We start from the raw sequence: 23,913 nt of genomic DNA on the forward strand, positions 1-23,913 counted from the left end.
TTAAAACTAGTTTTATTTTTTTCCTTTTATGAATCATCTACTCCTGTCAAAGCATTCTTAATCAGGCGCTCTGCTTACCAAGTTTGAAAATGTTCCTTAAAATGCTGAAGAACTTTCGTTACTACATAGTCAATGAAGTTGGAACTCTCAGCACTTTCTTCAAGAGGAATCCCCAATGCAGACTTAGGGGAAGGCAGAATGCTTGATTCTACCACTGGGTCATCTTGTTTGGAAGAATTTCCTTCATGAGCTCTTGGAACTGCCTAGAAGAAGGATTGTACAGTAAAATTAATACATTAGTCAGGATAGGCTAAGTTGTGCTGAGGGAACAAATTAGTCCCAACATTCCAGTGACTTCATATCACAAAAGTTTATCTCTTGTTCTTGTTACATGTCCCTTATAAGGGCACTACACTATATAGACACCTGGATGATAAAAGCACATCATCTCATGGCTAAGGCACCTGAACACCTGTCTTTTTTTCTCAGCAGAGGAAGAATATACATAGCTTTTCACTGTTGTATCCTAGAAATAATCCTTATCATTTTTACTCATATTTCATTGGTCCTGCCTTGCCACATGGCATGACTTAACCACAATAGGAACCAGAAAACTGAAGTGAGCAGATAAAATGTTTAATGACTTTTGTTTGTGCCACTGGTATTAATGTGAAGTACAAAGTATTGCTCTGAGTTTTCCTACGAAATTCACAATTTATGGATGTTATGTGTGAAATGCCCATCAGTTACTCTTATTGAATTCTCAAGTGTGTATGCTTCAATTTCAATCATTTACATGGCACTGAACTGACATGCAACTTGTTGTCATCTGAAGAGAACTATTTTGAAAATGTTTTTCAACAAATACCCTTATCAGAAGAACTAAAGCAAAAAAAATTGAGGCCAGGTTGAAGTCAGTAACTTTATAAGTTTTCAAGTTTATAAAGGAATGGCTTGCATAAGATTTTCCCCCTTCTTTTTTAGTGAATATAATATTCATAAAACTGTATATGTCTAGTTTAATAAATAACTTTATGTCTAGTTTAATAAATAAATAACTTTATGTCTAGTTTAATAAATAACCTTAAAGCAAACACACCTGTAACTACAACCAGGGCCCGAATTTTTTTTCACTTCAATGCTTGCTATTTTATGGGTTTGCACTTTCCCTTACATGATTAAATAAGAACCGGGTCCAGATAGACCTGCTTGAGTTTGCATTCCAGTTCTCCCACTTACTAGCTACCTTTGTACTAGTTGCTTCTGTTCTCTTGTGCCTCATTTGAAACACTGGGAATATAATACTACTTACCTGCTATGGTTTGGATGTGGCTTGTCCCCACCCAAACTGATGTTAAAATTTGGTTCCCAGCAGAGCTTTATTGAGAAGTGGTGGAAGTGATTAGGTCATGTGGAAGTAAAGGTCCAGAGGGACTAGATCGATTACCACCAGAGCAGAAGTTATAAAGCAAGCCTGGCACCTCTCCCTCATACTTCCTCTTGGTCTCTCTCATCCATGTGCTCTCCTTACATGCACGCCTGCTTCCGTGTCCCCTTCCCATGTGGAGGAGCACATGGCCCTCGTCAGAAGCTAAGCAGAGTCACCCCATGATCTCGAACTTTCCAGTCTCTAGAACACTGAGCTAAATAAACCTCTTAATTTTTATTTTTTTATAAATCACTCATGCTTGGGTCCCCCATGGTGCTGGGAATTATTGAACTGAGGGCTTCATGCATGTTAAGCACATACTGTACCCCAGTCTCTGTATTCTGTAACAGCAACAAAAAGTGTATTAAGACATTACCTTATATGATCACTGAGGGGAATAAAATAGGAAAAATTGTTAGAACATTGCCCAAAATATAGTCAATGCTCTTTAGTGATGATGGTTATCATAAAGATATATATATTGAAAACCATAATTTTATTTTATATGGAGGTTTTTATACATAGGTACTTTTGTTATCAATCTAAAGAACTTCAGATAAATCTGCTATTGTTACTCAGATACCCTAGAACGGGAGCAAATTAAAGTACAGAAATGAAAATAATGCCTGGAAAAAAATTACACATCAACTGTAGCTTTCTAAAGGTTGAAAGCACTGATAAAGATTTTCTTAAAATTTCATCCTTTAAGACAAGTTTTTTTCTCATTGACCCAAAAGTCCATATGTGTGAGGATAATTAAACTCATTGAATTCTTTTGCCCTCCTAGAGTGTGACCTAATAATGTCACAGAATTTGAATCAGCAGCGACAGGAACAGTGGCTTTCAGCACCTTTTGGCTATGGTCTGCAATAACAAATGCATTTTACCTTATGACTCAAAATAGACATGTCTACATTTGTGTGTAAATATTCATATATCTGCACACTCACACGTTGGAAATGAAAGTTCTATGACATGCATATGACTTACTCAATGCACTGCATGCTACTCTTTTCTGTCTTATATTTTGTGTATTTATTTATTTTAAAATGTGCTTGTTTTGCTTATTTTTCAAGCTGTGCATGGGCCAAACTTTGTGGGTTGAAATAGAGCTGGATGACAGAGCAGCAGGTCAAATTCCCGAGAACCAGAGCTGGAGATCTTAACATGAGTGATTGAAAGGGATGCTCTCAGGGACCACTGTTAAGGGGGTGAGGAAAAGCAAACTAGAAGAGGGAGCAACTAAGCAAGGAAATGGCTTCAGGTGACCTCTAGCCCCCGGCTCCATCCTGCAGAGATGGATGGAGCTCAGTAGCCCCGAGGGAAGAAATCCCTTGGAGAAGTAGTCAGCAGAGTGGAAACTGGTAAAAAAGATGCCCAGGGATCACATGCTGCTCAGAATATTGCATCTTTGATTGTTCAGCCTAGTGATTTTTGTGTTCAGGTGTTTTTAGGAACCCCTGAACACAAACCTCATCAGGAATCACCATGGTGCATTTATGTAATTAACGTGTAACGTGTGGTTGTGGGGGTACCTGTCTGAGGAAAGAAAGTAGGTCACTGTTTTATGCAACAAAGAGTTCTTGATTGAATGTGGGAGTCAGTATAGCTGCAACTGAAGATGAGAGTATCTTCCTATGTGAAAATAAATTTATAAAGTGTGTGTCATTATCAGCCAGGGGGTTTTGCTCTGTGATAGAGGGCTTGTCTGGCATATGTGAGGCCTTAGGTTCTGTTCCCAAACACAGCAATAAATAAACTAAAATTAAATTAAATAGACATAATTCTCAAGGTAGCTCATAACTCAGCAGCTTATTATTTTTTTCTTTTTTTTTAAAGAGAGAGTTTCTTAATATTTATTTTTTAGTTTTCAGCAGACACAACATCTTTGTATGTGGTGCTGAGGATCGAACCCGGGCCGCACGCATGCCAGGCGAGCGCGCTACCGCTTGAGCCACATCCCCAGCCCCTCAGCAGCTTATTATTATGTCAAAAACTAATAAGACTAGCTGGGTGTGGTGGTGAATGTCTGAAAGTCTGGCGACTCAAGAGACTGAGGTGGAAGGATCGAAAATTTCAGGTTAGCCTCAGCAATGTAGTGAGGTCCTTAGCAACTTAGTCAGACCTTGTCTCAAAAATTAAAAATAAAAAGGGCTGGGGATGTAATTCAGTGGTAATATACCCCTGGGTTCAATCCTTTGTACCAAAATATATACATATATGCACACACACTAATAAGAACTATAATTTAATAACTCTTAATTTGCATAAGGAACTTATGCTACTAGATTTACAGATAAACATTTTAAGGTGGCTGTTATTATTTCTATTTTTCAAGGGGAAAACTGAGGCCTAAAAAAGTTAAGGAACTTTCCACGCTTTCTTAGCTGTTTCAAAGTCAAATTTTGAACTTCAATTGCTTTACCTGTAAGTCTTCCCCCTTAAAAAATGACATTGTCAAAAAAAAAAGCCAAAAATTCCAAAAAAATGACATTGTCTAGTTTTCCTTCAAGTTTACCTCCATCAGTTCTAGTCCTAAAACCATGAGCAGAATTAGCCATCACTGGATTAGAAAGTATTTTTCATTTTAAATTGATTTAAAGTATTTTGTGTTTTAAATTGATTTTCTGTATAGGATTTCTTGTTCTCTAATGTAGCTCATTAAATCAAGTCAGCCTGAATATAATCACAATGGAAGTAGGAATATTCTCCCCCACTTGTTTTCATATTCAGATATAATTATTAAATAAACTAACGAAGAATCAAAGTGCATACACATAATCTCCATACCTGCTCTCCTGTTCTGGATCTCGCCATTACCTTTATTGAATTAAAGATGTTCTCAGCTCCTAGGCTCTGGTTTGCCAGTTCAGACACCCAGCCAAACTGCTCGATCATCTTCTCCATCAGATACATGGTGTCCTCCAAGTGATGCTGGATCATCTGGACAACCTGGTCATATTGCTCATTGGACACATTGACCAGTCTAAGGGCCTTATCCAATTCTATGTGTAGGTCAGCCACATCGGGACAGTCTAGCAAAGAAGACACATGGTCAAAGAGAAAGTCCCTGGAGCCTGGCGGTGAGTGACATGGGCTTAAGTCTCAGAGAGTTCCTAGTTTGTGCCTGCAGTTCTGATGAGTGGCCATTCATATTGTCCGTGTTGGTTTCCAAGGGGATCCAGTTAATGATATGGTTTTATGTAATAGAAACAGGGCTGGAAACAGAACTTCGTATTGTAAACACAACATTCCTAACTACCCATGTTAAGGAAAAAGAAATATTACTAAAGCAGAATAAGATCCTGCTGTGCTCCTTCATAGCACATCCTCTTAATCTCCTTAAAAGGAAACTACTGTTTTAAATTTGGATGTGAAAGTCCAGTACCAGTAATTGGCATAGGAAAGAGGAAACCCTAATGGTAAACACTTAAAATTAGGACCAAAAATGTATAGTAAACTGTGAAAACATGGCTAGTGATGTTTGGAAAAAATATTTTACTTATCTTGTATTTATCAGACTTGAGATTATAACTAGAGCTATGTGCTTAGTCTTAGAAGAAAGTATCAAGTATCGATTGAAGAGGCAAAATTACTGTTTGATCAAATATAGGAGAGTCGTTTGTAATAACAAAACTTTGAAACAACTTAAAGGTACTTCAACTAGTTAATGGATAAATAAATTGTGATGTTACTACATAGACCAACATATAACAGTGAATTAATGAACTAGAGCCATGTGTATTCACATGGCTAAATTCACAAAGTACATCGAGTGAAAAAGTTGTAAGAGAATAAATAAGAATAATATTTATATTGTTAAGGGAAGTTATCCAGAACTTGGGAATAAGGCTCAGGAACAGCTGCATGTCCTTCTAGGGTCATACTGAGGCATTATCTCAGAGGCCCACCTGCAGATCACTCATTTCTCAAGGGAAATGATCCTTCATTGGATTTATTATACACTGTTGATTAGAGCCAGACTCTATGAAGTTAGATATAAATTATGGATTGAAAAGTTGCAAATGATTTTTGTCTAGCAGATATGTCTAGACTGATAGAAAAGATAACTACAAAAGTTATTGCTATGGTTGCTCTCTAATGTACTAACTAGTTTTATATCTAACTTTGTATTCTTATTTCAGCATTCTGTCTATTCTTGACTATAATACTTCAGTGTCTTATACTCATTTGAACTAGCTTTAACACTCTGCAGTTCCCCTCAATAAGAAATTACATTAATTTTGACATTCATATATATATATATATGAATCATATTTTTAAGTTTAAAAATTATGCTTTGAAGTTGGGCATGGTGATACATGCCTGCAATCCCAGAGGCTAAGGAGGCTGAGGCAGGAGGATTGCAAGTTCAAGATCAACCTCAGCAACTTAGTGAAGCCCTAAGGACTTAGTGAGACCCTGTCTCAAAATAAAATCATAACAAATGGGTTGGGGATGTGGCTTAGTGGTTAAGCAATGCTGGATTCAATTCCTGGTATATATGAGTGTGTGTATATATATATATGTGTGTGTGTATATATATATATATATATATATATATATACACACACACACACACACACACACACACACACACACATACACACACATACACTTTGACAACATAATATATATATATATATTGACAACATAATATATATATTATACCAGGAATTGAACTCAGGGGCACTTAAACACTGAGCCACACCCCCAGCCCTTTTTGTATTTTATTTAGAGACAGGGTCTTGCTGAGTTGCTTAGGACCTTGCTAAGTTGCTGGGTCTGGCTTTGAATTTGTGATCCTCCTGCCTTAGCCTCTGGAGCTGTTGGGATTATAGGCATGCACCACCACTTCTGGCTGACAATATAAAAATTTAAAAAAATATGGCTAAGTATGGTGTATGCATATACATATATGTGTATTATATAAATAAATACATGACAAGAGCATACATACAAAGAAATAATAAATACCAAATTTAAAATAGCTACTTTCTTTTGAGAGTATACTCAAAGAGAATTTGATATGGAGGAAGACAATGTGGGGTTTCATCTGTTTTAGTGAAGTATTTTTTAATCTAGGTGGTAGGCACATGAGTTTTTGTTTAATTGTTCTTCATATAACATTGTATTTTACAATATAAGTTTTTAGCACTATAGGAGCATGTTAGGTTATCCTTTCTTTATATTTTACCTTTGTAACAATCAACTTACATTGCATTTATGCTATATTACTGGATGTATACAGTATCCATTAGCTAATTGCTATAGTTTGGACATGGAATATCCCCCAAAGCCTTTGTGTTAAAGGCTTGGCTCCCAGCCCAAAGGCGGTGGACACTTTAAGAGGCGGGGCCTTGTGAGAAATCTTTAGATCATTGGGAGTCTGCCTGGTCTCTTCTCTTTTGCTTCTTCCTGCTACATGGTAAGAGATTTCACTCTATACACTTTCATCATGATGTGGAACCTTGTCACAGGTCCAAAGAAATGGGGCTAATCAACTATGGACTACTAACCAAAATGAACATTGTTTTTCCTTATAAGATTTATCTCAGGCATTTTTATAGTAATGGGAAGATAGAGAGGGGGGATAGGAAAGGCAACAGAACACAACAGACACTAGTATGGCAGTATGTAAAAAAGTGGATGTGTAACCGATGTGATTCTGCAATCTGTATACGGGGTAAAAATGGGAGTTCATAACCCACTTGAATCAAATGTATGAAATATGATATGTCAAGAACTATGCAATGTTTTGAACAACTAATAATAAAAATTAAAAACAAAGTAATGGGAAGATGGATAACATTGGTATGTATTGGTTCTCAGATACATTTATATTATCTGATTTTTTCCTATTATTATCTTGTGACAAGCAGGGAGAGATTATTCATCAACTCCTTTAGCTTAATAGAAGGAAATAAATAGATGTTAGTGATACATAGATGGGCTGCCTGAGTGGGGTGATCTTTGTCAGTGGTCCATTTATTCACATATATTTTTCTGTTATAAAAACATATAACATTTTCTGTTTCTTCTTTACACGATCTTATATGCAACCCGTAACTGAAAAACCTGAATACTTAAATAATAAAAACTATTGATATTCAGACATCTTATTTAATCCTCAGAAGATCTGTATGAAGTACATGTTTTACTCTCCTTTTCCAAATGACAAAACAGCAGCCCAAAGAGTCATCCAGTCTGTAATTTAGGAGGAATAAGATCCAGTTGATAGTCAAACCATCGAAAAGCAGTGCTTTCCAAACTTTTTCTACCAAGACAGATTTTAGATGTTAATTTTTCTGATATACATTCTAATATGGGATAGATGTGTTCAAGGAAAGAATATTTGGCCTGAGAGGGATATAGAAAAACAGACAAGTACCTTGATGGGATGGACTTAAAAGAAGGGCAGAGGTGGGAGGGAGAGGAGAGGGAACAAAGTGGAAGAAGAGAAAACAATCCTGGCTCCTGTCCTATAGCCCAGGGAACCCACCCTCCAAGCCCCATAAGCCCATCCAACCAGAGAATTCAGAAACAAGAGTCCAGGCTGGTGATATTCAAATAGAGGGTGAAAGGGGGTGTTGTTGACTATATTTGGGTATTATAACCATCCAAATATTTGATAGACTATTACTTTCATCTTTTAGTTATTTAGTTGAACACAAAAAATTAGAATGGGAACCTCCCTCCTTTTGAGTTGCACAGTATGAAAATGTATAGAAGTTCCGCAGTGAATTAACTTGCATGACGAGATTGAAGACCGGTTTCTTTAGTAGAGAATATTAATCGATAAAGCACAAGATACCTTGGACAGGGTGATTGAGAGAGTTGGGTTGGATTTTGGCTTTGTGGGGTTTGTTTTGTTTGTGTTGATAAGAATGGAATCCAGGACATCTCACATGCTAGGCATATGCTCTACCACTGAGCTACATCCCGAGCCAAAGCAGGGTGGTTAAGTAAAAGAAGCACCAATGGGCTGGGGATGTAGCTCAGTGGTAAGAGCACTTGCCTAGCATGTGTGAGACCTTGATCTCAATCCCCAGTGCCACAAAAATAAAATAAAGTACTAGTATGTTAAAAAATCAAACAAAATTAAGATATGTCTAATGATTTTTAATATTATAGAATATAAAACACATGTATATTTATCATAAAGTTTGGAAAATATAGACAGGAGTTTAAAAATTATTCTTAATCTTTTTAAATTTTTTTTTAGTTATAGATGGACACAATCCCTTTATTTTATTTATTTTTATGTGGTGCTGAGGATTGAACTCAGTGCCTCAAACATGCTAGCAAGCCTTCTAACACTGAGCCACAACCAAAGCCCTCATCCTTAATGTTAAAACCTAAAAATAATCTTTATTAGTCTTATGGTGTATCTGACAACGTATGGTTTATCAACGAATGGTGTATCTGACAACGTATGGTTTATGTTTGTGTGTGTGTGTGTGTGTGTGTGTGTGTGTGTATGTTTGGTACCAGGCATTGAAAACAAGGGTGCTTAACTATTGAGCCACATCTGCAGCACTTTTTATATTTTATTTAGAGACAGAGTCTTGCTAAGTTGCTTAGGGCCTTGCTAATTGCCTAGGCTGGCTTTGAATTTACAGTTCTCCTGCCTCAGCCTCCTAAACTGCTGGGATTACAGGAATACACTGCCACACCCAGTTTATGTTAGCTTTTTCAAGATCAGAACAATGTATTCTCCCTTTTTTCTAAACAGTTAAATTACGTGCATTACTCACTGTTAGAGGGCTGTGGAGAGAAAGCAAATGGGAGATAAAAGAATTTTTGCTGGTTGGAAGGAGCTGCTCTTGTTGCAAGTGTAAATATTACTCCAGTGGTCTTTGGATTGGGTGGAAATGAAGGGTGCAAGAGCTATTATTTTGCACTTAGCAACTTATGATTCCATCTTCTCTGAAATTGCTTTGGAGAATAATTTTTCTTTAAAGACTACTCAGTTGAGTCCTAGATAGCAAAACTGACTCACCCAAAGTTGCAAGCTAATAGGGTAGGATAATTTATGAAGATACTGATTTGTGTTGCTCTTACTATATCTTCCAACTTCCTTCTACAAGTCATTATCCACACTTTTAAAATGTTCTTCCTTAGGCCTTTAGCAAGATAAAATGCAAAAGCATAGGAACCAAAAGGTCTTCTTGTTTTTTAGTAAGAAACATTTTGACCTGGCTCTGTTGGGATGAGAGGAGTAACTTTATTAGGAGGAAGACAGAGAAAGGGAGGAAGGGAGGAGGACAGGAGGAAGGATCTCCTGCCTGGGGAAGGTCACTCTTGGCCAAATCTGGGAGGGAAAGGCTTGCTGGGAGCTGTAAAAAAAAAAAAAAAAAAAAAAAAAAAAAAAAAAAAAAGAGCCACTTTTCCTATTTAAATACTAACTATTCAGCCAGGCCATCAGGAAAGGGAGTAGTCATGGTACACCGTAGTCCTGGCTACCTGGGAGGCCTTGGTGGAAGGATCACAAGTTCTAGCAACTTAGTGAGATGTGGTCTCAGAAAAACAAAAAGAAAAAAGAAAGAAAGAAAGAAAGAAAAACAACGACTGAGGATATAGCTCAATAGTAAAATAGTACTGAAAATTAATAAGCAAACACTAATTGGTCAATTAACCCTCCAAATGGAAAGAGCTAATGCTACTTTCAAAAAATAATAATAAATAATAACTCACTTGGCTAAAAATTGATTTATTTAATGGGAAGTTTTTCTTCATTGGTGGATTTTCTTTTTCTTTGTGGTAAGAGTTGACCTAATTTGCTCAATGTTTTTCTCTTTTGCTTATATTAGTGTTTGTTTGCTCTTTAATCATAAAAAGTCTCATAGGAGGGCTGGGGTTGTGGCTCAGTGGTAGAGCGCTTGTCTGGCACATGTGAGGCACTGAGTTTGATCCCCAGCACCACGTTTAAAAAAAAAAAAACTAAGTAAAGTTATTGTGTCCATCTACAACTAAATAATAATAATAATAATAATAATAATAATAATAGCCTCACAGGAACAGTTAAGGAATTAAAGAACGTAAAAATGTGAATCAACATACTTTGAATAATAACAATTTATAAACCTACATTCAATGAATGCTGCCAGGTGGAAATGAGAGTGCAGAAAAGAACCTGAAAGAAAGCAAATCAATCCACAAAACTTGTGAAAGGGAGATTTTAACCAAATACTGTTGAAACTCTGGGGGAAAAAAAAATAATTATTTACCTTCTGATAAGTAATCCTGACATTTCTGGCATTTTTCTTGTAATCTGAAACATCCAGAAAAATTTTGTCCAACTTCTCCACACGGTCCTTTGTCCTGCTCAGGTAACGTCTTTGAAATCAGTCCTCCCTGTTGTGTCCCCTGGTCAGAGTCTGCAGGGAACACAACATTTATACATTAGTGTCATTAGAGTTTGAACTTTAAACAACAGGAGACGATGTCTTTGCTTTTTCTTACCAGTGCTTCAAAATCTTTATTCTATATTCAAACTTAAGGGCACATATTGTTGCAATCATGTGCTAGGACCATTTGACATCTATTAAAGATTGCACATACCCTCAAATCCAGTTCTAGAGACACCTACATTCCTTTGCTGAGGCCCCCTTCTTCCATCTTCAAAGCCAACAAAGAAGGACAAAATATTTCCCCTGCTGCTTTCTCTACAATTCTTTTCTGACTCCCCCTTCCACATTTAAGGAGCTTTGTGATTACATTGAATCCACCCATAATTAAAAATAATCTCTAAATTTAAAATTCAAAAGTCAACAGATTAGCAATCTTTTTTTTGTGTGTGGGGGAAAGTGCTGGGTATTGAACTCAGGGACACTCGACCACTGAGCCACATCCCCAGCCCTATTTTGTATTTTATCTTATTTAGAGACAGGCTGTCACTGAGTTGCTTAGCACTTTGCTTTTGCTAAGGCTGGCGTTGATGTTGAGATCCTCCAGAGCCACTGGGATTACAGTTGTGCACCACTGCACCCAGCCAGATTATATATATTCATTCATATTTTATATATATATATATACATATATATATATATGTATATATATATATAAATGTTTTTAAAAACCCATTGCTAACCTTGCTTTCCCTTTGTTTTATAACACAACAGAGTCACAGGTTCTGGGGATTAAGGAGTAGATATCTTTGAGCAGACATCTTTCAGCTCATTACCAAGGAGCAAAGCTCAAAATGTCTCCTCATTAGGTAGATTTTCTAGAGACAACAGATTTATTCCTTCCCAAACACCTAATAGAATGACGGAAACCACTTACAAATGCCCTACAGCCTGACTCTCTTGACAGATAGTCCACATTTGCTCATCTGAGACCAAAACACTTCCTCTGCTGAGCTTTCTATACACTGTCTGGCAAGGGAAAGGATACTGGAGAAAGAAGAGTATGCTAGGGAAACATAGGCTTTTTGTTTGCCACTTCATTTTTAACATTTGCATTTACAGAGGACCCTGGATATCTAGGATATCACAGAGGTGAAGGTGGTACTGAGGGGCCAGCATGGAGGGCGTTGCTGAGAGTGGGGACTGGTCCCCAGATGTATGAAGGAGAAGGAACCTCAGGCAAATAGTGGTGACCCACATTTATTAAGTCAATGGGGTCAGAGGGAGCTGCAGTAGTGGGGAGATTATTTAGATCTGGATATGTCTGAATCAGTCCTAATCCTGGCACATATGTAAGGTCACTATGCAATATGAAGGGAGGATTGCCATTTTGTTCCAATAAACACATTCTGAATGTTATTCCAAGATAATTGATATCTATTTAAAAGATCAGACAAATATATGTGATAGCACCCCAAGCATTGAAAGATTTAATCCACTGCCCAGATGCTTCTCCTAAATATTGGATGAATTTGGAACCTCAGAATGGGACACCAGACAAAACATTTGACTTAGGAGAAAAATCCACCAGACCCTGAAATAGACCCCAACAATTCTAGTGATAATAGCTGTTTTCTGCTCATGGAACAATGGAATCTGAAGGATTTGTTTCCTGGCTTGAGTTTCTGAAATGTGTGGGGTAAACCCCTCCTCTATTGAAGCCTGTTATGTTATGCATAGCAACTTTGAGAATCTGACCCACATGTTGCCAGCTACTACTGATATAAGTGGAAAATAGTCAGCCAGAAGGAGCCCATTTTATTTTTCATTTCAGAGTCAAGAGGTCTGTGGTTTCAAAGAAATAAGTCCAAGGAAATGGAGATTGCCCACACAGCAATGCTCATTTCTGAATTGCTGTGTCTAAGTTACTCCATAGAAGCTTGGAGAAGATATCCCCTGCCTTGAAACATAAAGCAGCATTTTTTTCCCAACATGGAATATTATGCGGGCATGGTTAGTATTCACAGAAGGCAATTCATATCTAATTTCTATTTCTGTATTTTGGGATTTGCCTATGAGCATCTTCTCCAGTTTGGGGCAAATATTTTATGATCTTGGGAATTATAGTAGTGACTCAGGAAAGTCAAAACACTGAATTTGACCCGGTTACATGTGAGACTAGGCTTCTTTAAAAAACGGGAGGTGAAGATCCTAAAGGAACTTTAAAGAAAATCCATGATATTCAAATAGAATAGAGATGAGTTTCTCTTTAAGTGAGAGTTTAAAAAGGAAGGAGACAGGCCCAGTGGCACACATCTATAACCCCAGCGACTGGGGAAGCTGAGGCAGGAGGATTGCAAGTTCAAGGATAGCCTGGGCAACTTAGCAAGACTGTTTCAAAATAAAAAATAAAAAAGGCTGAGGATGTAGCTCAGTGGTAGAGCACCCTGGGTTCAATCCCCAGTACCAAAAAAACAACAAAGAAAGAAAAGAGGAATCTGTGTTTTTCAAGTTCTCACCCTAATAGCATTTTCTTCTTTTAGCTTTGAAAATTTGCTCTAAAGACAGAAAATAGCACTAGAGTTCTCAACAATGATGGGAGAAGGATAGTGTTTGACTTGAAAACTCCTTTTAAGAGGCTCTGAAACTTTGGTTATCTACAGATTGTCAGTTCAAGAAATGCTAAAGAGTGACTGTCTACCATTTTCTAAGCTAAACAAAATTTGCCTGCAGCATAGACATCTAAGTAAAAGTGATCGTTTAATACTTGCCTTCGTCATGTTTTGGCAAATCTTCTATTGCACGCAGAGTATGGGTAATTGCTTCACGGAGACTTTCATAAATAGAGCGGCTGAAATTACAAAACAGCTGGAAGAAGTTGGGGATATCCCAGCTTTGGCCAAGATCTGCTTTTTCTGTTGGCTCTTTGGATAAAGCTGGAAAAAGGTGAGGTTCCATTAAGTTGATTTCTGACATGAAATCGGATTGGAAAGCCTGGTCAAACTCTTGCTGCATCTGTTTGAAGACGTAAAGACTCCTGTTAAAGAGGGATTCCGCAGTTGCAGTCAACTGGAGGAACGCCTTCTCCATCTGGGTCACTTGGGCGTCTTCCTGAGTGTGCTGTTCATTGCTGGGGAGATGGCTGTGCTCATCCTCGTGGAGAGGGAACAGAAACTGATAGATCTTCCTGAAAAACTGCTCAACCTGTGGGGTGGGGTGGGGAACAGACAGGCCATAAAAATTGATTTTCTTTCTGGACTATTTCTTATTGCAAAAGTAAATGTCAGTTTATAGTAAGTAGTCATTCCAAATCAAGAACCATTCTGGGCGATCAACTTTAAAATAATGTATTAACAACACTCTTATACCTGGCTTTGACTTTGTCTATGGAATAGGACCTGAAATTCCTCCTGGTGTAGGTTCGCCCACTGATGGTCTAGAAAGGTCAAGTTCACAATACAGTTGAGCAGTTGTAACTTGAGGCATTGGCAGTAGTTGGTTTGCTGTTGCCTCAAGGGCACCATCAAAATTGTCAGAAAACTGTGGAGAAGGCTCTTGTCCTTCACTTGTCTTCATTCATTTTTTTTTAAAATTCTTTAGTGAGCTGGGCACAGTGGCACATACCTGTAATCCCAGCAGTTTGGGAGGCTGAGGCAGAAGGGTCATGAGTTCAAAGCCAGCCTCAGCAATTTAGCAAGGCCTTAAGCAACATAGTAAGATCCTGTCTCAAAATAAAATATAAAAAGGGCTGGGGATGTGGCTCACTCAGTGATTAAGTGCCCCTAGGTATAATCCCTGGTACCAAAAAAAATAAAAACATAAAATTATTTAATGAAATATCATTAATGTCTTTATACTCTCCTTTTTCTCACCTCATAAATGGAAAGGAAAAGATCAATACATTCACAATGAATTTAGATACCAGATATAGCTTAATAGGTTATTTAGGGATGGTTACTTATTAGCAATGATGGAAGCCCTCCTGGTTATAGTCAAAGGAATGAAGCCCTAATTGTAGAATTTTGGGTACCATTCAGGGGGAAAAGATTTTCCAGCATCTACCGTATGCTTTTCTTCATCTCTGACACGGAATCCTGGGCAGACCAGAGTTGCCTTTAAATGTAAGTTATAAAGTTATCTGCTATTGAACATTACTGCCATAGCACCACCCACTACTGTTCAAAGTATTCTCCAGGAATTTTTAGAGAACTTGTGACTTTCCCAGAAAGTCATCTGAGTGAGCTGTCTGCCTTTCACTCTGCCAGCTTTTGTTTACTTGGCTCCATCCCCCAAAACAAGACTTTAATTCTGGGTTATGGTGGTGCTGGGGAGGAGGATCACTTGAGCCCAGGAGTTTAAGACCAGCCTGGGCAGAATGGAGGGACCATGCAAAAAAAAAAAAAAAAAAAAAAAGACAAAGACAACAAATACTTGAGAGCCCTGAGAAATATTCACAAGGTCACACAACTGGCCCAGGTGGAAATGATCCCCAAATCTCCTGGCTTCCAGCCAGGGCTCATCCCACCATATTCTGGTGTATTAGACAATGACAGTGGCTTTTAAAATAAAGCAGATGCAATCAACAGTGGAGACAAATTAGCTTGGCACGCTCCTTATCCTAGGGGTTCTCCTTTGTAATTGAGTATGGCACTGCCAAGCCAGGAGCATCCTCTAATTAGTGAGTGCTCTACTAGAAGAGTGAAATTCTAGTCAATTTTCATATTCTGCTCACTTCATGAGGGAGGAGGAAAATTCAGGCCAGTTGGAGCCTTTTATAGGGCAAAGCTCATCTATTCAGGTCACCACCCTCTATGATTCCCTCTGCCCCAAAGATAGCCAAAGGGGCAAAACACAAACATGCCAGTTCCCTAGGACATATATGGATAAAAGGGGACATGAAAGTGTGTGTGTATGTATGCACATTGTATGTATGTGTTACACACAAGAGGATGTGTGCATTCAAAGAGATTCAGGAGGCAGAGAATGTCTTCATATATGTGGCCTCTCGTGGAGAAAAATGAAAGCAGATTGAATCAGAGACTGAAGTTGTATAATTGAGAACACAATTCAGCAAACATTTATTGGATGACTACAATGCTCAAATGAGGGCAGAATATATGATCCCTGCCCTCAAAGAGCTCACAGTCTAGTGGAACTTGGTGAATAATAAATACAAGGCTGAAAGAGGGTATTTTTGGTATCATTAAAAGGAAGGATAAATACTGAATGGTTGTTCTAATTTATAAGCTGTACACACACAGATGGTGGCTCATAGCATTCGTGTTAGATTCTAGATGACAAAAGGATGATACCAGTTGGGCATCTCTATTCTAAATATTAATATAAATGTATTTTTAAAAGCAGATCTAGATGCCTTTAGAGCTCTGACATTTTGAGCTCTCCTTTCCTCTTACCGTATTTTTCACCGAGGACCAACCAGGCTGACAGGTTGAATAGAATCTCATGCAGTTACTGTCCAGGCAAGTCCTGCATTCCTCCCAGGAATCAGCCAGAGATGCCTGGCATAACCTTTCTTCTTCCTCCAGATGTTCCTGAACTTCATTCATGAGTTTCACAGCCCCCTAATTAAAAAGTAGAGAAACGAAAGGTGGGGGGGTGGGGGGAAACAAGGGAGAGAATTGAACAACAGCAGATGAGGTAGAGAGGGAAGATGGGAGGGGAGGGGAGGGGGGATAGTAGGGGATAGGAAAGGCAGCAGAATACAACAGTCAATAATATGCCATTATGTAAAAATGTGAGTGTGTAACCGATGTGATTCTGCAACTTGTATTTGGGGTAAAAATCGGAGTTCATAACCCAATTGAGTCAAATGTATGAAAGACGATACATCATGAGCTTTGTAATGTTTTGAACAACCAATAAAAAAAAAAGTAGAGAAACGAGTCCTATTTCCATTTCATGATTCTCTGTGTGCCTTAGTTGATTCCACTCTTTAAAAAATGTGTGTATGGGGCTGGGGTTGTAGCTTAGTGGTTGAGTGCTTGCCTCTCAGGAATGAGGTACTAGGTTCAATCCTCAGCACCACATAAAATAAATAAATAAAACAAAGATAAGAAAAAATGTGTGTATTCTAAACTACTCCTTCCTCGTTCAGGCCCCTTGCCGTTAACAGATCTGCTGCAGTGCTTTCTGTTTAAAAGAGAAGAGCACTGATTGGTTTTTATTGGAGATTGTGCAAATGTTATTCATGTGTTCATTCATGTGTTCAATAAGGATTTATCGAGTGTTTGCTATGTGGATGGACATTACACTAGATGAGGGTGAACCAACAACAAAGATGTCACCCCTATCTGGGGGGACCACTGTGACTTACCTTCTTACCTGTCCTCTGCATGTCTAGTCTACGGGGGATGTGGAAGATGATATTTATTTCTTTCATTGATATTGCCTTTAATTGTTGCATGTTCTCATACACTACGAGAAAGTGTAGTTCTTGCATCTTCCCATTGAGTTAATACTCGAATTGCAGAGAAGCTGTCTCTTGAGAATGTTCATTCTCCTCTTGTATATTCCAAGCACTCCCCCTTGTGGTGCTGGCTGTATTTGGGCCAGGTCCTGCATCCAGTGGGAAGCAGCCCAGTGCAGTGGGCACCTGTCCCTGAAAGCCTCAGCCTGGCCTCTGGAGGTTCCCAAAGGCTGCCTTCATGGCACATCAGGCCTTTCTTCTTGTACCCCTGCCTAGATCCCTGGCCTCCCTCTGAGTGTGGGCTTTTAAGACTGACCCCCTGTTTGCCTTAGATGAAGTTAGGGGATGAAGAGCATAATGGGCCGGTCCATACAAAGATAGAACTAAAGGCCTCTCCCGTAAGTGAAAAATGCCTATAGAAGAAAAAAACGTTTTGGTACTTAAAACCAAATTATTTCCAGGCACAGTGGTACACATCTGTATTTCCAGTGACTCAGGAGACTGAGGCAGGAGGATCACAAGTTCAAGGTCAGCCTCAGTAAATTAGCGAGGTCCTAAGCAACTTAGTGAGACTTTGTCTCAAAATAAAAAAATAAAATAAAAGGCTAGGGATGTGGCTCAGTGGTTAAGCACTCCTGGTTCAATATCAGTACAAAACAAATTATTGTACATTATTTTAAAACAATGGAAAAGAAAAAGAAACCACTCTATCTATTGAGCCCAAAGAATCACCCAGGCTCTGACAGTCTTCCACATTTCCTCTGTCTGGCTTGGATTTTTCAGTTGGCCTCATTGCAGAGTTCTGGTGCTCAGCCAGGTAGCATTTGCTACCACCCACATTGGAAAACCAGCAGGGCCCAGGCTGCCAAATGCATATGGTGACCCAAACAGAATCTCTGTGTGTGTGCCCCTGGGCTTTGCAGAACAATGTTGGAAACCTATATCTTCTTAAGAATGGTTGTTTCACTCCGGCAGGCAACAATATCTCGTGAGTTTTCTCAGTTAGACCCAATTTTAAATATTCTACACCTTATCCCCTTAAACCAAAATCCCAGTATTCCCAGTTCTGAACTATACTCACCATGTATCCCTGGGCAAATTACTTAATATATCTAAACTTTAATCTCTTCATTAGCAAATTGGAATAATAGTACGTGCTCCCTTTTAAGGTTTTTGTATTAAATGATATAAAGAAGCAAGTCAATTAGCACATTCTTACAATTCATTATTCTCAGACTTATTTTCACTCACCCATTTAGAAGCATAACAAAGATCATTGACCAAATCAAACATCCCAAGTTTTAAAAATGAAAAGTTGCCCTGGATGAAGTAGATCTCTGGTTTAGGAATGTCTTATTATACCTTCTATTTCTCCTAAATGTTCCACCCATGGACATGGACAGAGTCCACGTTTAGAACTATATTCTTCTTTTTGTTGTTGTTGTTGTACCTGAGATTAAACCCCAGAGCACTAACCACTTAGCAACATTCCCAGCCCTTTTTTCTTGTATTTTATTTAGAGACAGGGTCTTGCTGAGTTTCTTAGGGCCTCACTAAGTTGCTGAAGCTGGCTTTGAACTTGCAATCCTTATGCCTCAGCCTCCCCAGCTGCTAGAACTCTATTTTTACAGTTCATAGCTCATTAAAATACTCAGGAACCTGACATAGGGGACAAATCAGTATGGGCCACTTGTGGCTTTCTCATTTTATTAAGTTCCAGTTGCTCTCAATCAATATTAATGGGGGGAGGGAGTGGCATGGGACTGTGATGATGTCGTGTCACCCGACGGGTGGTACTCAGTACCAGGAGATTGGGTGCGCCAACCCCATATTTACCAAGTCATAATTTGGCTAAATTGATCCTTATTCTAGGTTTACCGTAAGTTCAGGGAGAGAGACTCAGGGTTAAAGACCTTCTGCTCCATTAACTTTTTAATTGAGTGCCCAAATGCAGTAAGCTTTTGGGTCCTAAGTAGGTTTTTAAGAATAAATAGAAATTCTCCCATTTGCTGGGCTAGAATTGAAACCAACATTTGCTTACTTGATCCACCCCTACCTGGAATATTCTCTTCCTAGTACTACAGCCTTCGCTTGCCAGGAGGCTCCAGAAAGTGAGAAAAACACAAAGCCACCAGGTCCCCTCTGCACACATCTGCTGGCTTTCTCCCCCGTTCATGCCTTTCAACGTTGGAGTAACATGTTAATTAACATCTCCAACCTCAGTTTTCTTAGCTGTAAAATGAAAGTATGGTTTACCCAGATGTTTGAAGCATTCCACGTGATAGTGTGTTTTGTAAAAGCTCTGTTAATGACATTGAGCGTCACTATTCCCAGATGGCCAGACTCACAAGCCCACCAGGGTAGAACCCAGCTTGAGGGACTTCCATGTTGTCCTGACGTTGAGCTATTTTAGATTTCCTCAAAATCTTTAAATTGCTGCCAAAGGGAGGAGGGTTTGCAGCTGCTGGTCAGGCAATCTCCTTTCCCTGCCAGGAACCCAGCCTGACTCCAGGCGGTAGGTGTGGCTGGAGCATTAACTGGCCTGGTGACAGGCTGACACACTGCTTTGGGGTCAGCCTGTCAGACTCTGCTCTAGTTGCTTAATGGACTCTCAGAGGCCAGGATGCTCGGGAGGGGAGAGATGTGAGCACTTAGCTGGAATTCACTGGCCCCCAACTTTATAGGTGTATGTGTAGAGATCGAGGGAGGAAATGTTAGAACTCTGCTTGTATTTTTTAATTTGAAAATGGATGGAGGAAGTTTGATCTCCAACACTGAAATGTTTGTTATGTATGTGTATATGTATTAGATGTACACAAACACATATATGGGGAAGGGAATTGGGTAGTTGTTTAATAGGCATGGATTTTGGGTTTTTGCAAAGTGAAAAGAATTCTGGAGGTTGATTGAGCAACATTCTAAATTTATTTAACTAAATACTGCTGAACAGTACACTTAAAAATGACCAAGATAGGGTTGCTTAGTGGTAAACATATGCTTAGCACATGTGAGGCCCTGGATTCAACTCCCTGCACCCCCCCAAAAAATTATGATGGTAAATTTAAATTTTATATTATTTGTATTTTGCCACAATTTGACATTATTTTTGTTAGAGTTTTTATTTCATCTTGGATTAAGGATAATGTGGGAAGGTAATCTTTTTTAAAAAATGTAATTATTTTGAGTGTTATGTTAATTGTTATTTAACATAGTTTAATTTATTAAATTATTGAGTATGTAATGTCTATAGTTTGGACAATTTAAAAAAAAATATTTATTTATTTATTTTTAGTTGTAGTTGGACACAATACCTTTATTTATTTATTTTTATGTGGTGCTGAGGATCAAACCCAGGGCCTCTACCCTGAGCCACAACCCCAGTCCTATATTTTGGAAATTTACAGAGTTTTTTTTTTTTAATAGTAGTTTATGAACAATTCTCAACATCTTTCAAGACATTTGTATAAAATGTGTATTCTGTATTGGTAAAAGACATAGTGTGAACTACAGCTATTTAGTAAAGCTGTACTTGAATTTTTAAAAATAGATGAGGGACTAGGGGTGAAGCTCAATGGTAGAATGCTAGACTTACATGGGTTCAATCCCCAGCACCTCAAAAGATAAATAAATAAAACGGATCTGGCTGATGCAATATTTAATGTACACTGGTGCTCTCTTGAGTGCCCATGTCAGACATTGCACATAGTCAACTGTGAGGTCTTCCAGGGAAAAGGATTCTTTTACATTCTGGAACACTGGCCAGGGATCCCTCTCTCTCTGTTCCTTTGAAACAAATTGTAATGAGTCCCTGTTTGAGAGGATTCAGGTGGACCAATGAATTTTATTATCTAGTTGTAAATAAACTAACCCTCACAAAATGGAGAGAAAGATTCTTGGGATGAGGGAGACCTGGACTATTAAAACATGAATATGAATAATGTAAGTGTAAATGCATAAAAAGCACACGACAGAGCTGACCACTCTTCATCGTGAGCTCTGTGTTGGCCACATGACAAAGTAAAACTATAATGAGCTAATCAGATTTGGCAAGTCAGCTAAGACTTTCAAAATATCTAGATTATTTTTAAATTTGGATCTGATGATGAACCTCACCCAAAATACATGTTGTACCTCGAGATACTAATGGTAGCAATTCATGTATCTAGTTTACAAATAAAATAATATGCACATATTTAGTAGTGAGTGCTAACATATTTTTAGTTATAGGGATGGCAGATGAAAAAATGTTGGAGATGACTGATCTAGCCCCCAAGTTCCCTGAACACTTTTGACTCGATATCCTAAATCAAAAAGGTCTAAGAATAAGCCAAGTGTGGTGGCATATGCTTGTAATCCCAGCAGCCTGGGAGGCTGAGGCAGGAGGATCTCAAGTTCAAAGCCAGTCTCAGCAACTCAGTGAGGCATGTCTCTAAATAAAAATATAAAAAGGGCTGGGGATGTGACTCAGTAGTTAAGTATCCTTGGGTTCAATCCCTGATACCAAAAAAAGTGTTATATTCATGTACAAATAATGCATAATGAATTCCATTATTATGTATAATTATAAGGCACCAAAACAATAAAAAATAAAAAAAGAACAGATTGTTTTTTCTTTAATTATGGTACCTGCTTTTCTTCTTTGCATTTCTTCAAGGTTGTCATTAGTTTGGTATGTTCTTCCTCTCTTCTTTCCATCATGAGTTTCATCTGCTTAATACCAATCAAAGCCTTCTTCACCTCTCCATCTCCATCTATCTCCCCAGCCTCAGAAAAACCTGAAAGATACATTGCAGGAGTTCTTTGTTTGTTTGTTTGTTTTTTAAAGATCTGATTGGATTATTAAACAATGAGTTCACCAATATTTCATGTCTCCTTAATAGAGGTTTCATAGTTCTTATAGACTCGTATTTTGAAAGCAGATTGTAATGAATTAGCTGTCAGCTGCCACATGGATAATACCTTCTGTCCCTTACTTGAAAGCTCCTGAACAAGTCAGAGCTCATTTAACCTCGTTCTTGTCGTTTTTTGCAGGCCTTATTTTCCTTTTTCCATTTTTCTCTTCCATTTAGGTCTCAAGTGGGGACTTCAAACATAATGAACGATTTCCCTTTTTCAATTTTAATTACCTTCCAAGAAGTCATCAAACCAAGAAAGAATCGCATACAACAAGATTCCTTCATAACCTAATGGATATCTCTTTCCCACCTTTCATAAGCCCTAAGTGGGTATAAATTTTATTGTCTTTCTTTCTTCTCAGTAGCCAGTGCGGCCTCCTGATAAGCTTGTTCTTGATTCTGAATTTAATTATAGACTCCAAATCAGCCCCATTTTAGCTAATTTATTCGTCTCAGTGGTTAAGTACTCCAAACCTGTGTCACTAAGAAAGGTCACAAGTCAATGCACAGAAACAACCAGATTGAGTGTAATTATTACCCATTCTTTTGCTCGTTTAAGAACAATTACACAGATTACTCTAATGGTTTAAATTCTTTAAATGCTAGAGAAGTATTTCACTGTTCATTAAAGCAGTGCTGAGATGACACCGAACATCTGGATGGTACCAAAAAAAGGCAGTCAAAAAGCAGGCACGTTTTATCTACAGGATAGCAAACATCTGGATATAGGAACACTCGCTTGCAGAGACTTGATTGGAATTTTCTATCTTTATCCAGATGTTTGGCATCATGATGACGTGGTTTCAGTGCCCAGAGAACTTCTCACAGTGAGATGTAGTGAATACCGTTATCTCTCTATAAAACACTATAAGTCACTATAAATGCCAGCAGGATAGGAAAACATGCAAACAGGACACCACACAGATAAGAAACCAAACGTACTCTTCAGGTTTTCACCGATGGCAGTTTTGTCGTTCAAAGTAGGTGCACAGTGACAATCCTTCAGCCATAGCAGATACACAATAAACACGAAGAGTGGCGGCTTCATGTTCCTGCTGTTACTGCAAAGGAAAAATAAACTGCATCACATGTCTTCTATGAGGTTAGTTTCTGTTGGCATCAATTGAAAACACATGGGCTCCAAAGCATTTTTCTGTCAATTTTTCTGTATGACTTTAGACATCTTAGGTTCGTATGCCTGGGACATAGGGAAAGTTAAGATATAAGTTAAAAAAACAACAACCTGGGGTCCCTGTTTAGTTTACACTTTTTGTGACAGTTAAATAAAGTCGTCCTGGATGTATTTGAACATTGAGGCAATGGATACTGTGTATCACAGCCCCATTTTATTTTCTTGTCATCAGTAAACATCTCTTAAGACAGAATTAATTATAATACGTCACTGAAATTCTAAGTCCTATGATCCTTCTGCCTCAGCACTACTAGGCTTTACTCTTTTATGAAGGAAAAACAGTCTCACATATTTTTCTCCCGCTTCTTATAAAACTTGTGATGCTATATGAATAGTGCACATTTAGATTTTGTCTCAGATAACTAATTTCCTCTTAAATATAATTGGACTCTGGGCATGGTGGCACATGTTTATAATCCCAGCAACTCAGGAGGTTAAATACAGAGGCCCACAAGTTTGAGGTCAGCCTCAGCAATGTAGCAAGGCTCTAAGCAAATTAGCAAGATCCAACCCAAAATAAAAGGGCTGGGGATGGATGCAGTTCAGATGTTAAGTGCCCCTGGGTTCAATCCCCAGTACCTAAATAAATAAATAAATAAATTTGACTTGATATACATTAG

At 38.3% G+C, this 23,913-nt stretch overlaps 1 protein-coding gene across 1 annotated transcript; it reads right to left on the reverse strand.

Moving 5' to 3' along the window:
• Positions 1 to 74: 74 nt before the first annotated feature.
• On the reverse strand, positions 75 to 23,158 carry CLUL1 (clusterin like 1; the record flags this gene model as incomplete). The annotated part of the gene is made up of 7 exons (XM_081263706.1): positions 23,044 to 23,158; positions 21,833 to 21,981; positions 16,194 to 16,361; positions 13,551 to 13,983; positions 10,660 to 10,809; positions 4,250 to 4,464; positions 75 to 263 (listed from the first exon to the last, which is right to left on the reverse strand). Exons 1-7 carry the CDS (start codon positions 23,147 to 23,149, stop codon positions 75 to 77), a joined length of 1,410 nt encoding a protein of 469 aa, XP_081119832.1. The 5' UTR covers positions 23,150 to 23,158.
• Positions 23,159 to 23,913: the final 755 nt, after the last annotated feature.

This window comes from Spermophilus citellus, assembly GCF_964194105.1.
Source record: "Spermophilus citellus genome assembly, chromosome: 12".
In the NCBI taxonomy this organism is placed as follows: domain Eukaryota; kingdom Metazoa; phylum Chordata; class Mammalia; order Rodentia; family Sciuridae; genus Spermophilus; species Spermophilus citellus.